The 12,664-nt window shown below is 52.8% G+C and overlaps 1 protein-coding gene across 1 annotated transcript in view; it reads left to right on the top strand.

Annotated features, from left to right (window-relative positions):
• LOC126994055 (ankyrin-1-like) overlaps positions 1-12,664 on the top strand; it is a 172,250-nt gene that overhangs the window by 51,816 nt on the left and 107,770 nt on the right. Inside the window, exon 5 of the mRNA XM_050853297.1 lies at positions 11,502-11,917. Coding sequence (XP_050709254.1) covers positions 11,502-11,917 — 416 coding nt within the window. The remainder of the gene's footprint in view (positions 1-11,501; positions 11,918-12,664) is intronic.

The following is a 12,664-nucleotide window of genomic DNA, read 5'->3' as shown; positions in this document are numbered from 1 at the left end:
TTTTTTTGTATACCCTTTATTATATTTTTCCCACTTACTAAGTTTCTCCCGGAGAATCATTTTTGAGGTATTTTACTGGGCTTTGTATTTCTGTATGTTAGATAAGCGTGTCTGTGTGCTGTGTGCCTTGGGGTCTGCCTATATTTGATATATTATGTGTGCTGCGTGTTGCTTAATTTATTTGTAGGTATTCTTTGACTTCTCTTTGTTGTTCTGTGTCATATTCAGCGTTTTCCTCGGGAGTAGTTTTAAATATATTTTCCCAGATTTCCTGAAAAGTTTCTTCTTTCTCTTCGTCTTCTGTTAGTTTACGGTTGTTTTTGATGAGATGTTGTTTTACTGGTGTTTTCTTTGCTTCAAGTTTATTGACCTGGTCCCAAAATTTTTGAGGATCGTGATAACTTTTTGTTAGTTTTGTTAGTGACTGGGTGTAGTTTTTGTCTCTGATATTTTTGCTTTCTGTATTTCTGTTGTTAGTGTTTTGTATCGATTATATTGTACTATATTCCAACCTTGTACTTCTTCTTGCAGATGCAATTGTTGGAACTGGTGTTGGAGGTGTCTTAAACTTGGACTTCATATTTGTTTTTGCGATATGATTTTTCTTTTCATTGGTATATTGTTGGCCATTCCTTTTTCTATTACTTTATGCCATCGTTCCATTTTGTTATCTATTGTTTCCTTATTCTTATTCCACTTCCTCATTTAGTTTTTCCCAATTTATTTTTCTCATACCAAATGTTGGAGGGATTGAGTTAGTGATGGCTTTGCTTGTTAACGTAATGATTATGTAAAGATGGTCTGAAGTGGTAGGTGGCCGAGGGTTTATTATTGCGTTATGTGTGGCTTTGTTACTGGATATTACCATGTCGTATGTTGTAGTACGTGTGTTTTGCGAGAAGGGGTGGTGGTGGTGGTGTTTATTGTATAGTGGATGAGGTGATGATTTTTGTGTCTTCCTTTCCTCCATTCCTCCTTTACCTCACTAATCTCCTCTCACTCCTCTAGATATACTTCCTCTCCCTCCTTTCTCTATCCTTCCTCTCCCTCCCCTCCTTCTCCTTCCTCTCCCTCCCCTCTTTCTCCTTCCTCTCCCTCCCCTCTTTCTCCTTCCTCTCACTCCTCTCCTTCTCCTTCCTCTCCCTCCTCTCCTTCTCCTTCCTCTCCCTCCCCTCCTTCTCCTTCCTCTCACTCCGCTCCTCCTCCTTCCGCTCCCTCCCCTCAACCTTTCTCTCCCTCCCCTCCATCTCCTTCCTCTCCTTCCCCTCTTTCTCCTTCCTCTCCCTCCCCTTTTTTCTCCGTCCTCTGCCTCCCCTCTTTCTCCTTCCTCTCCCTCCCCTCTTTCTCCTTCCTCTCCCTCCCCTCTTTCTCCTTCCTCTCCCTCCCCTCTTTCTCCTTCCTCTCACTCCCCTCTTTCTCCTTCCTCTCACTCCCCTCCTTCTCCTTCCTCTCCCTCCCCTCCTTCTCCTTCCTCTCACTCCCCTCCTCCTTCCTCTCCCTCCCCTCCTTCTCCTTCCTCTCCCTCCCCTCCTTCTCCTTCCTCTCCTTCTCCTTCCTCTCCCTCCCCTCCGTCTCCTTCCTCTTCCTCCCCCCCTTCTCCTTCCTCTCCTTCCTTCTCTTTCCTCTCCCTCCCATCCTTTTCCTTCCTCTCCCTCCATTCCTCCTCCTTCCTCTCCCTGCCCTCCTTCTCCTTCTTTACCCTCCCCTCCTTTTCCTTCCTCTCCCTCCTCTCCTTCTCCTTCCTCTCCATCCCCTCCTTCTCCTTCCTCTCCCTCCTCTCCTTCTCCTTCCTCTCCCTCCCCTCCTTCTCCTTCCTCTCCCTCCTCTCCTTCTCCTTCCTCTCCCTCCCATCCTTCTCCTTCCTCTTCCTCCTCTTCTTCTCATTCCTCTCAATCCCATCCTTCTAATTCCTAACCCTCCCCTCCTTCTCCTTCCTTTCCCACCTCTCCTTCTCCTTTATCTCCCTCCCCTCCTCCTTCCCCTCCTCCCCTCCTTCTCCTTCCTCTCCTCCCTCCTTCTCCTTCCTCTCCCTCCTCCTCCTTCATCTCCTTCCTCTCCCTCCACTCCTTCTCCTTCCTCTCCCTCCCCTCCTTCTCCTTCCTCTCCCTCCCCCCCTTTTCATTTCTCTCCCCCCCTCCTTCTCTTTCCTATCCCCCCCCCCTCTTCTCCTTTCTCTCCCTCCCATCCTTCTCCTTCCCTTCCCTCCCCTCCTTCTCCTTCCTCTCACTTCCATCCTTCTCCTTCCTCTCCCTCCCCTCATTCTCCTACCTCTCACTACCATCATTCTCCTTCCTCTCCCTCCCATCCTTCTCCTTCCTCTCCCTACTCTCCTTCTCCTTCCTCTCCCTCCGATCCTTCTCCTTCCTCTCCCTCCTCTCCTTCTCCTTCCTCTCCCTCCCAGCCTTCTCCTTTCTCTCCCTCCTCTCTTTCTCCTTCCTCTCCCTCCCCTCCTTCTCCTTCCTCTCCCTCCCCTTCTTTTTCCTCTCCCTCTCCTCCTCCCCCTTCCTCTCCCTCCCCTCCTTCTCCTTCCTCTCCCTCCCCTCCTTCTCCTTCCTCTCCCTCCTCTCCTTCTTCTTCCTCTCCCTCCCCTCCTTTTCCCTCCTCTCCCTCCCCTTTTCCTTCCTCTCCTTCCCTCATTTTCCTTCCTCTCCCTCCCCTCCTTCTCCTTCCTCTGCCACCCCTCTTTCTCCTTCCTCCTCCCCTCATCCTTCCAGTCCCTCCCCTCCTTTTCCTTCCTCTCCCTCCTATCCTTCTCCTTCCTCTCCCTCCCCTCCTTCTCCTTCCTCTCCCTCCCCTCCTTCTCCTTCCTCCTCTTTCTCTCCTTATCCTTCTTCTCCCCTCCTTCTCCTTCCTCTACTCCCTCCTTTTCCTTCCTCTCCCTCCAGTCCTTCTCCTTCCTCTGCCTCCCCTCATTATCCTTCCTCTCCCTCCCCTCATCCTTCCTCTCCCTCCCCTCCTTCTCCTTCCTCTCCCTCCCCTCCTTCTCCTTCCTCTCCCTCCCCTCTATCTCCTTTCTCTTCCTCCCCTCCTTCTCCTTCCTCCCTTTCCCCTCCGTCTACTTTATCTCCCTCACCTCCTTTTCCTTCCTCTCCCTCCCCTCATTTTCCTTCCTCTCCCTCCCCTCCTTCTCTTTCCTCTTCCTGCTCTCCTTTTCCTTCCTCTCCCTCCCCTCCTCTCTCCTCTCCCTCCTCTCCTTCTCCTTCCTCTCCCTCCCTTCCTTCTCCTTCCTCTCCCTCCCCTCCTTCTCCTTCCTCTCCTCCCTCCTCCTTCTCCTTCTCCCTCCTTCTCCTTCCTCTTCTTCCTCCTCCTCCTTCCTCTCCCTCCCCTCCTTCTCCTTCCCCTCTCCTCCCCTCTTCTCTCCTTCCTCCTCCTCCTTTCCTCTCCCCTCCTTCTCCTTCCTCTCCCTCCCCTCCTTTCTCCTTCTCTCCCTCCTCCTTCTCCTTCCTCTTCCTCTCCCCTTCTCTTTCTCTCCCCTCCCCTCCTTCTCCTTCTCTCCTCCCTCTTACCTTCTCCCCTCATTATTCTCCTTCCTCTCCCTCCCTCCTTCTCCTTCCTCTCCCCTCCCCTCCTTCTCCTTCCTCTCCCTCCTCCTTCTCCTTCTCTCCTTTCCCTCCCCTCCCTTCTCCTTCCTCTCCTCCTCCCTTTCTCCTTCCTCTTCCCTCATTTCCTCCTCTTTCCTTCCCTCTCATCCCTCCTTCTCCTTCCTCTCCTCCCCTTCTCCTTCTCTCCTCCTCCCTCCCCCTTCTCCTTCTCTCCCTCCTCCTTCTCCTTCTCTCCCTCCTTATTTTCTTTCCTCTCCTCCTTCTCCTTCCTCTTCCTCCCTCCTTCTCCTTCCCTCTCCCTCTCCTCCTTCTCTTTCCTCTCCTCCCTACCTTCTCCTTTCTCTCCCCTCTCCTCCCTTCCTTCCTCCTCCCTCCTTCTCCTTCCTCTCCCTCCCCTCCTTCTCCTTCCTCTCCCCTCCTCCTTCTCCTTCCTCTCCTCTCCCTCCTTCTCCTTCCCTCTCCCTCCCCTCCTTTCCTTCCTCTCCCTCCCCTCCTTCTCCCTTCCTCTCCCTCCTTCTCCTTCTCCTCCTCCTCCTTCTCCTTCCTCTCCCTCCCCTCCTTCTCCTTCCTCTCCCTCCCTCATTTTCCTTCCTCTCCTCCCTCATTCCTCTCCCTCCCTCCTCCTTCTCTCCCTCCCTCCTTCTCCATTTCTCTCCTCCCCTCCTTCTCCTTCCTCTCCCTCCCTCAACTTCTCCTTCCTCTCCCCTCCCCTCCTTCTCCTTCCTCCTCCCTCCATCGTTCTCCTTCCTTTCCCCTCCTTCTCCTTCCTCTCTCTCCCCTCCCTCCTTCTCTCCCCTCCACCTACTTCTCATTCCCTCTCCTCCCTCTCCTTCTCCTTCTCTCCTCTCTCCTTCTCCTTCCTCTCCCTCCCCTCTCCTTCTCCCCTTCCTCTCACTCCTCCTTCTCCTTCCTCTCTACTCCCTCCCTTCTCCTTCCTCTTCCTCCCCTCCTTCTCCTTCCTCTCCTCCCCTCCTTCTCCTTCCTCTCCTCCCTCCCCTTTCTCCTTCCTCTCTCCTTTCCCCTCCTTCTCGCTTCCTCTCCTCCCCCTTCCTTCTCCTTCCTCCTCCTCCCCTCCTTCTTACTCTTCCTCTACCTCCCTTCCTTCTCCTTCCCTCTCCCCTCCTTCTCCTTCCTTTCCTCCCCTCTTCTCCTTCTCTCTCCCCCCCTTTCCTTCTTTCTCCCTCTCCCCTCCTTCTCCTTCCTCCCCCCCTCCCTCCTTCTCCTTCCTCTCAATCAATCCCCCCTTCTCCTTTCTCTCCCTCCCCTCCTTCTCCTTCTTCTCTCCCCCCTCCTTCTCCTTCCCCTCTCCCTCCCATTCCTTCTCTTTCCTCTTCCTCCCCTCCCTTCTCCTTCCTCTTCTTTACCTCCTCCTTCTTCCCTCTCCCCTCCCCTCCTTCTCCTTCACTTCCTCCCCTCTTTCTCCTTCTCCTCCCTTCTTCCCCCTCCTCTCTCCTCTTCTCCATCCCTCCTTCCTTCCTTCTAAATCTCTCCCCTACCTTTCTTCCTTCTCTCCCTCCCTCCTTTCCTCCTTGCTCTCCCTCCCCTCTTCTCCTTCTCTCCCTCCCCTCCTTCCTCCTTCCCCTCTCCCCCTTCTTCCTTCCTCTCCCTCCCCTCCTCCTTCCTCTCCCCCCTCCTTCTCCTTCCTCCTCCCCTCCTTCTTGTCTTCCTCTTCTTCCCCCTCTTTCTCCTCCCTCTCCCCTCCCCTCCCTTCCTCCTTCCTCTCCCCTCTTCTCCTTCCCCTCTCTCCCCTCCTTCTCAAGTCCTCTCCCTCCCCTCCTCACTTCCTCTCCCTCCCCTCCTTCCTTCCTCTTCCTCCCTCTCCCTTCTCCTTCTCTCCCCTCCCCTCCATCTTCCACTCTCCACCTCCCATCCTTCTCCTTCTTTCTCTCCCTCCTCCTTCTCCTTCCTCACTGTCCCACAACACTCTTCTCCTTCCTCTCCCTCCTCCTTCTCCTTTCCTCTCTCCTCCCATCTCCTTCCCTCTCCCTCCTCCTTCTCATCCTCCTCTCCTCTTCTCCTTCCTCTCCTCCTCCTCCTTCCATCTCCTCCTCCTTCCTCCACTTCTTCTCCTCCCCTCCTTCTCTATCCTCTCCTCCCTTCCTTCTCCTTCCTCTCCCTCCCCTCCTTCTCCTTCCTCTCACTCCCCTCCTTCTCCTTCCTCTCCCTCCCCTCCTCCTTCCTCTCCCTCCCTCCTTCTCCATTCCTCTCTCTCCCCTCCTTCTCCTTCCTTCTCCCTCCTCCTTCTCCTTCATCTCCTCCCCTCCTTCTCCTTCTCCTCTCCCTCCCCTCCTTCTCCTTCCTCTCCCTCCCTTCCTTCTCTCCCTTCCCCTCTCCCCTCCCCTCCTTCTCCTTATTCTCTCTCCCCTCCTTTTCGTTCCTCTCCCTCCCCCCCCTTTTTCATTCTCTCCCTCCCCTCCTTCATTCCTCTCCTCTCCCTCCCCTCCTTCTATTTCATCTCTCTTCCCTCCTTCACCTTCCTCTCTCTCCCTCCTTCTCCTTCCTCTCCCTCCACTCCTCCTTCCTCTCCCTCCCACCCCTCCTCCTGCCTCTCCCTCCCCCCTTCTCCTTCCTCTCTCACCCCCCCTTTCTCCTTCCTCTCCTTCCCCTCCTTCTCCTTCCTCTCCCTTCTCCTTCCTTCTCTCCCCTCCCCCCTTCCTCTTCCTCCTTCTCCTTCCTCCTTCCTCCTTCTCCTTCTCCCTCCCCTCCTCCTTCCTCTCCCTCCCTCCTTCTCCTTTCTCTATCTCCCCTCCTTCTCCTTCCTCTCCCTCAACCCCTTTTCCTTTCTCCTCCTCCTTCTCCTTCCTCTCCTTCCCCTCCTCCTTCTCCCCTCCTCTCCTTCCCATTTCCTCTCCTCCTCTCCTTCTCCTTCCTCTCCCCTCCCTCCTTCTCCTTCCTCTCCCTCTTCCCCCCCTAGCCTTCTCCTCTCCTCCCCTCCTCTCTCCTTTCTCTCTCCCTCCCCACCTCCTTCTTCCTCTCCTCCCCCCTTCTCCTTTCTCTCCCCCTCCCCCCTCCTTCTCCTTCCTCTCCCTCCCTCGTTCTCCTTCCTCTTTCCCCCTCCTAAATTCTCCTTCCAGTTTTCCTCCTCCCTGCCCTTCTCCTTCCTCTGCCTCCCCTTTTCTCCTTCCTATCTCCTTCTCCTTCTCCTTCCTCTCCCCACTCTCCTTCTCCCTTCCTCTCCCTCCCTTAGGTCTTCTCCTTCCTCTCCCTCCCCCTTCTCCCTACCTCTTTCCCCCCTCTCCTCCTTCCTCCTCCCCTCCCCTCCTCCTTCCTCTCTCCCCTCTTCCTTCCTCTTACCCTCCCCTCCTTCTCCTTCCTCCTCCCTCAAGTGTGACAATTTTTTGAATCTGACAGCAACTGGAATGCCCTCATTATCATCTTGCATTAAATTCTTTCCAGTACTGGTGTCCTTGTCACTTTTATCACTTGAGATGGTAAGTAGCAGTAATGGTAGTTCTTTTCACTCTCCTCATACATTCAGCACTGAGATTTTTCCTTGCTGCATGGTTCTTTTTCCCTTTCACTACCAGCTTTGGCTGGAAGAGGATAGAAGAGGGGAGGAACTCTCCCTTGCTTCTGTCATCCTGTCATCTTACACCTTTGATTAGATAGTTTGAGTAACAACTTTGTCTAAAAGCATAACTCATGGAACCCAGAATACTGCACTGTTTATTTTATTCTTCACTTTCAGCATGTTCCTTTGTGTTTCCTCCTTCTCTCCTTCCCTATCCCTCCCCTCCTTCTCCTTTCCTCTCTGTCCCCTCCTCCTTCCCTCTCTCTCCTCCTTCTCCTTCCTCTCCCTCCCCTCCTTCTCTTCCCTCTCCCTTCCTCCTTCTCCATTCCTTTCCCTCCTCCTCCTTCCTCCTTCACTCTCCCCCCTCCCTCCTCATCTCCTTCCTCTCCCTCCCCTCCTTCCTCTCCCTCCCCTAATTCTCCTTCCTCTACCTCCTCTCCTTCTCCTTCCTCTCCCTTCCCTCCTTCTCCTTCCTCTCCCTCCCCTCCTTCTCCTTCCTCTCCCTCCCCTCCTTCTCCTTCCTCTTCCTCCCCTCCTTCTCCATCCTCTCATTCCTCTCCTTCTCCTTCATCTCCCTCCCCTCCTTCTCCTTCCTCTCCCTCCCCTCTTTGTCCTTCCTCTCCCTCCCCTCTTTCTCCTTCCTCTCCCTCCCATCCTTCTCCTTCGTCCCCCTTCCCCCCTTCTCCTTCCTCTCCCTCAACTCCTTCTATTTCCTCTCCCTCCCCTCCTTCTCCTTCCTCTCCCTCCCCTCCTTCTCCTTCCTCTCCCACCCCTCCTTCTCCTTCCTCTCACTCCTCTCCTTCTCCTTCCTCTCCCTCCCCTCCTTCTCCTTCCTCTCCCTCCCCTCCTTCTCCTTCCTCTCCCTCCCCTCCTTCTTCTTCATCGACCGACCCTCCTCCTTCCTCTCCCTCCCCTCTTTCTCCTTCCTCTCCCTCCCCTCCTTCGCCTTCCTCCCCTCTCCCTTCCTTCTCCTCCCTCTCTTTAACTCTTCCCTCTCCCTCCCCTCTTTCTCTTCTTCCTCTCCTTGCCTCCCCTCTTTCTCCTTCCCCTCCCTCCCCTCCTTCCTTCCTTTCCTCTGCCTCCCCTCCTTCTCCTTCCTCTCCCCTCCCCTCCCTTCTCCTTCCCTCTCCTTCCCCTTCTTCTCCTTCCTCTCCCTCCCCTCTTTCTCCTTCCTCTCCCTCCCCTCTTTCTCCTTCCTCTCCCTCCCCTCTTTCTCCTTCCTCTCCCTCCCCTCTTTCTCCTTCCTCTCCCTCCCCTCTTTCTCCTTCCTCTCCCTCCCCTCCTTCTCCTTCCTCTCCCTCCCCTCTTTCTCCTTCCTCTCCCTCCCCTCCTTCTCCTTCCTCTCACTCTCCTGCCTCTTTTTCCTCTCACTCTCCCTCCTTCTCTTTCATCTCTCCCTCTTCAGTCCTCCTTCCTCTCCTCACTCCTTCTCCTTCCTCTCCCTCCCTTCTCCTTCCTCTCCCTCCCCTCGTTCTCCTTCCTCTCACTCCCCTCTTTCCTTCCTCTCCTGTCTCCCTCCAATTCTCTTCCTCTCCACTGCCCTCTTCCTCTCCCTCCTCTCCTTCTCCTTCCTCTCCCTCCTCTCTTTCTCCTTCCTCTCCCTCCCCTCTTTCTCCTTCCTCTCCCTCCCCTCATTTTCCTTCCTCTCCCTCCCCTCCTTCTCCTTCCTCTCACTCCCCTCTTTGTCCTTCTCCCCTCTTTCTCTTCCTCTTTGTCCTCTCCTTCTCTCTTCTCCTCCTTCCTCTCCTCCCCTCCTTCTCCTTCCTCTCTCCTCCTCTCTTCTCTCTCCTTCCTCTCCTCCCCTCCTTCTCCTTCCCCTCTCCCTCCCCTCCTTCTCCCCCTTCCTCTCCCTCCCCTCCTTCTCCTTCCTCTCCCTCCCTCCTTCTCCTTCCTCTCCCCTCCTCCTTCCTCCTTCCCTTGCTCCTCCCCTCCTTCTCTTCCTCCTCCCTCCTTCTCCTTCTCTCTCCCTCCCCTCTTTCTTCCCTCTTCCTCCCCTAACTTCTCCCTTCCTCTCCCTCTCCCCTCCTTCTCCTTCCTCTCCCTCTCCTCCTTCTCCTTCCTCTCCTCCCCTCCTTCTCCTTCTCTCTCCTCCCCTCCTTCTCCTTCCCTCTCCCCTCCCTCCTTCTCCTTCCTCTCCCTCCCCTCCTTCTCCTTCCTCTCCTCCCCTCCTTCTCCTTCCTCTCCCTCCTCCTTCTCCTTCCTCTCCCCTCCTCCTTCCTCTCCCTCCCCTCTTCTCCTTCTCCCTCCCCTCCTTCTCCTTCCTCTCCTCCCCTCCTTCTCCTTCCTCTCCTCCCTCCTTCTCCTTCCTCTCCCCTCCCCTCCTTCTCCTCTCCCTCCCCTCCTTCTCCTTCCTCTCCCCTCCTCCTCTCCTTCCTCTCCCTCCCCTCCTTCTTCCTCTCCTCCTCCTTCTCCTTCCTCTCCCTCCCCTCTTCTCCTTCCTCTCCTCCCTCCTTCTCCTTCCTCTCCCTCCCCTCCTTCTCCTTCCTCTCCTCCTCCTTCTCCTTCCTCTCCCCTCCTTCTCCTTCCTCTCCTCCCCTCCTTCTCCTTCCTCTCCCTCCCTCCTCCTTCCTCTCCTCCCCTCCTTCTCCTTCTCTCCTCCCCTCCTTCTCCTTCCTCTCCCTCCCTCCTTCTCCTCTCCCTTCTCCCTCTCCTCCTCCTCTCCCCTCCTTCTCCTTCCTCTCCCCTCCCTCCTTCTCCTTCCTCTCCTCCCCTCCTTCTCCTTCCTCTCCCTCCCCTACTTCTCCTTCCTCTCCTCCTCCTCCTTCTCTCCTCTCCTCCCTCCTTCTCCTTCCTCTCCCTCTCCTCCTTCCTCTCCCTCCCTCCTTCTCCTTCCTCTCCCTCCCTCCTCCTTCCTCTCCCTCCCCTCCTTCTCCTTCCCTCTCCTCCTCTCCTTCCTTCCTCTCCTCCTCCTTTTCCTTCCTCTCCCTCCCATCCTTCTCCTTCCTCTCCCTCCCCTCATTCTCCCTCCCTCCTTCCTTCCTCTCCCTCCCTCCTTCTCCTTCCTCTCCTCCTCCTTCTCCTTCTCTCCCTCCCTCTTTTCCTTCCTCTCCTCCCCTCCTTCTCCTTCCTCCCTCCCTCTTCTCCTTCCCTCCCTCCCTCCTTCTCCTTCCCTCCCTCCTCCTTCTCCTTCCTCTCCCTCTCCTCCTTTTCCTCTCCTCCTTCTCCTTCCTCTCTCCTTCTCCTTCCTCTCACTCCTCTCCTTCTCCTTCCTCTCCCTCCCCTCCTTCTCCTTACTCTCACTCCCCTCCTTCTCTTACCTCTCCTTCCAATACTGCACTCTACGGGCATTGGAGCCAATCTGATCGCGTGGATTAGAGATTGGCTCACTGACAGAAAACAACGAGTACTACTCAACGGACAGCCTTCCGATTGGCTTCCAGGTACTAGTGGAGTGCCTCAAGGGTCAGTGCTGGGACCCATCCTCTTTATCATATATATCAATGACCTAGAATCGGGATTGAAATCCACAATATAAAAATTTGCAGATGACACCAAGGTGGGTGGAGAAGCCTTCACAAAGACCGACTGCGTAATCATTCAGAAAGACCTCAATCACGTTATCGGAAAAAAGGCAAATGTCTTTTAATGTTGACAATGGCAAAGTCATGCACATTGGGTCCCAAAATAGTAACCATACATACATCATGAATGGGAGACCTCTGCAGGTGATGCAGGAGGACACTGATCTTGGAGTCACTATCAGCAGTGACCTGAAACACGCGAATCACTGTAAAAAAGCATACAACAAAGTCAACACTATGCTCGGTCTCACAGCGAGGACCTTCGAGTGTAAAGCATCAGACGTGATGCTATCCTAGTATACTCCCATGGTAAGACTGCACCACGATAATGCAGTACAGTTCTGGTCTCCTAATTACAGAAAGGACATTCCTTTACTGGAAAGGATTCAACGACGCGCCACAAAGATGATTCAAACCTTAAGGGCTCACCTGTACGAGGAACGACTCAAGCGACTCAATATCTTTACATTGGAGAAAAGACGCCTACGAGGGGGTATGATTCAAGTCTTCAAGTATCTGAAAAAAGTTCAGTAACGTCGATTACTCCAAATTCTTTGAGCTGCAAACCAACTCAAGAAATAGAAATAACAGCCTACCCATTCAGTCGAGTCGATGCAACACAGATATTGGAAGGAGATTCTTTTCAAACCTAGTCATACGCCACTGGAACAATCTTCCCTCAGAAGTAGTAAATGCGAATACCATCAACTCCTTCAAATATAGAATCGACAGTCATTTCGTTGCGTCGGGAGTAAATTGAATAACGAGGTGCTTTCATCTGCTCCTCAATATCGAGGTGCTTTCATCTGCTCCTCAGGCCCCAAGTGGCGGTCGAGCAGATTAAATCACCAAAGCGGGCAACCTCGTAATGAGCCAATAGGCACTCTGTTGCCTGCATTTCCATGTTTCCATGTTTCCCCCACACAGGATGGACGGCCCTCCACTGGGCTGCAGTGTTTGGTAAAGCTGAGTGTGTGTCTACCCTCATCCCGGTCACGCCGCCCACCCCCGAGCTGCTGCAGGCCGCCGACGGACACACCCCGGTGCACCTCGCCAGCTTTTATGGCCACGAGGCTGTGCTGAAGGCCCTGGAGGGGGCTGGCTGGCCTCTTTACGCAATGGACGGCGATGGCCTGACACCCCTGCACTGGGCTGTGAAGGCAAGGCGTCTGGACGTGGTCAGGTACCTGCTGGATAAGGACGCGGCGCCCTGTACGGGGGCCGATGATGACCTCACGCCGCTGGACTTGGCTAAGAGGAAGGGTAAAGACTTAGCAGCGAGGTGGCTGGCGAGGAGGAGCGGCGCGGTGCACGGGGACGCCGCCCACAGCCTGCTGCCTGAGGTGGGTTTTGGCACGCTGTTAGCATCTATCTCGCTATCGATCTGTCTGTCTCTACCATCTGTCTGTCAATGTACCGCCTTTTCTCTCTCATCATAAAGAGACTGGCTGCCAGTCTCCATTGGTGGTAAGGTCAGTGGCGTGTGAAGTTGCAGGTCACGTCCAGTGCCGGGGTGAACACTGCAGCAGGTGACGACACGCTGCGGCCAGAGGACGTGAGGAAACTGCTTGGCTTCAGGGAATGGCTGATAGACGACTGGAACAACTTCAACAGGGAGGTAGGAAATGTTAACAATCATATCAATCATATATGTCGATGCTTTTTGGTTATTTTTCATTTTAATTATTATTATTATTATCATTATTATTATTATTATTATTATTATTATTATTATTATTATTATTATTATTATTATTATTATTATTATTATTATTATTATTATTATTATTATTATTATTATTATTATTATTATTATTATTATTATTATTAATATTATTATTATTATTATTATTATTATTATTATTATTATTATTATTATTATTATTATTATTATTATTATTATTATTATTATTATTATTATTATTATTATTATTATTATTATTGTTATTATTATTATTATTATTATTATTATTATTATTATTATTATTATTATTATTATTATTATTATTATTATTATTATTATTATTATTATTATTATTATTATTATTATTATTATTATTATTATTATTATTATTATTATTATTATTATT

Source organism: Eriocheir sinensis, unplaced genomic scaffold, assembly GCF_024679095.1.
Source record: "Eriocheir sinensis breed Jianghai 21 unplaced genomic scaffold, ASM2467909v1 Scaffold71, whole genome shotgun sequence".
NCBI lineage: Eukaryota > Metazoa > Arthropoda > Malacostraca > Decapoda > Varunidae > Eriocheir > Eriocheir sinensis.
The sequence above is the reverse complement of the archived record's forward strand: the minus strand, read 5'-3'. Positions and strand labels throughout refer to the sequence as shown.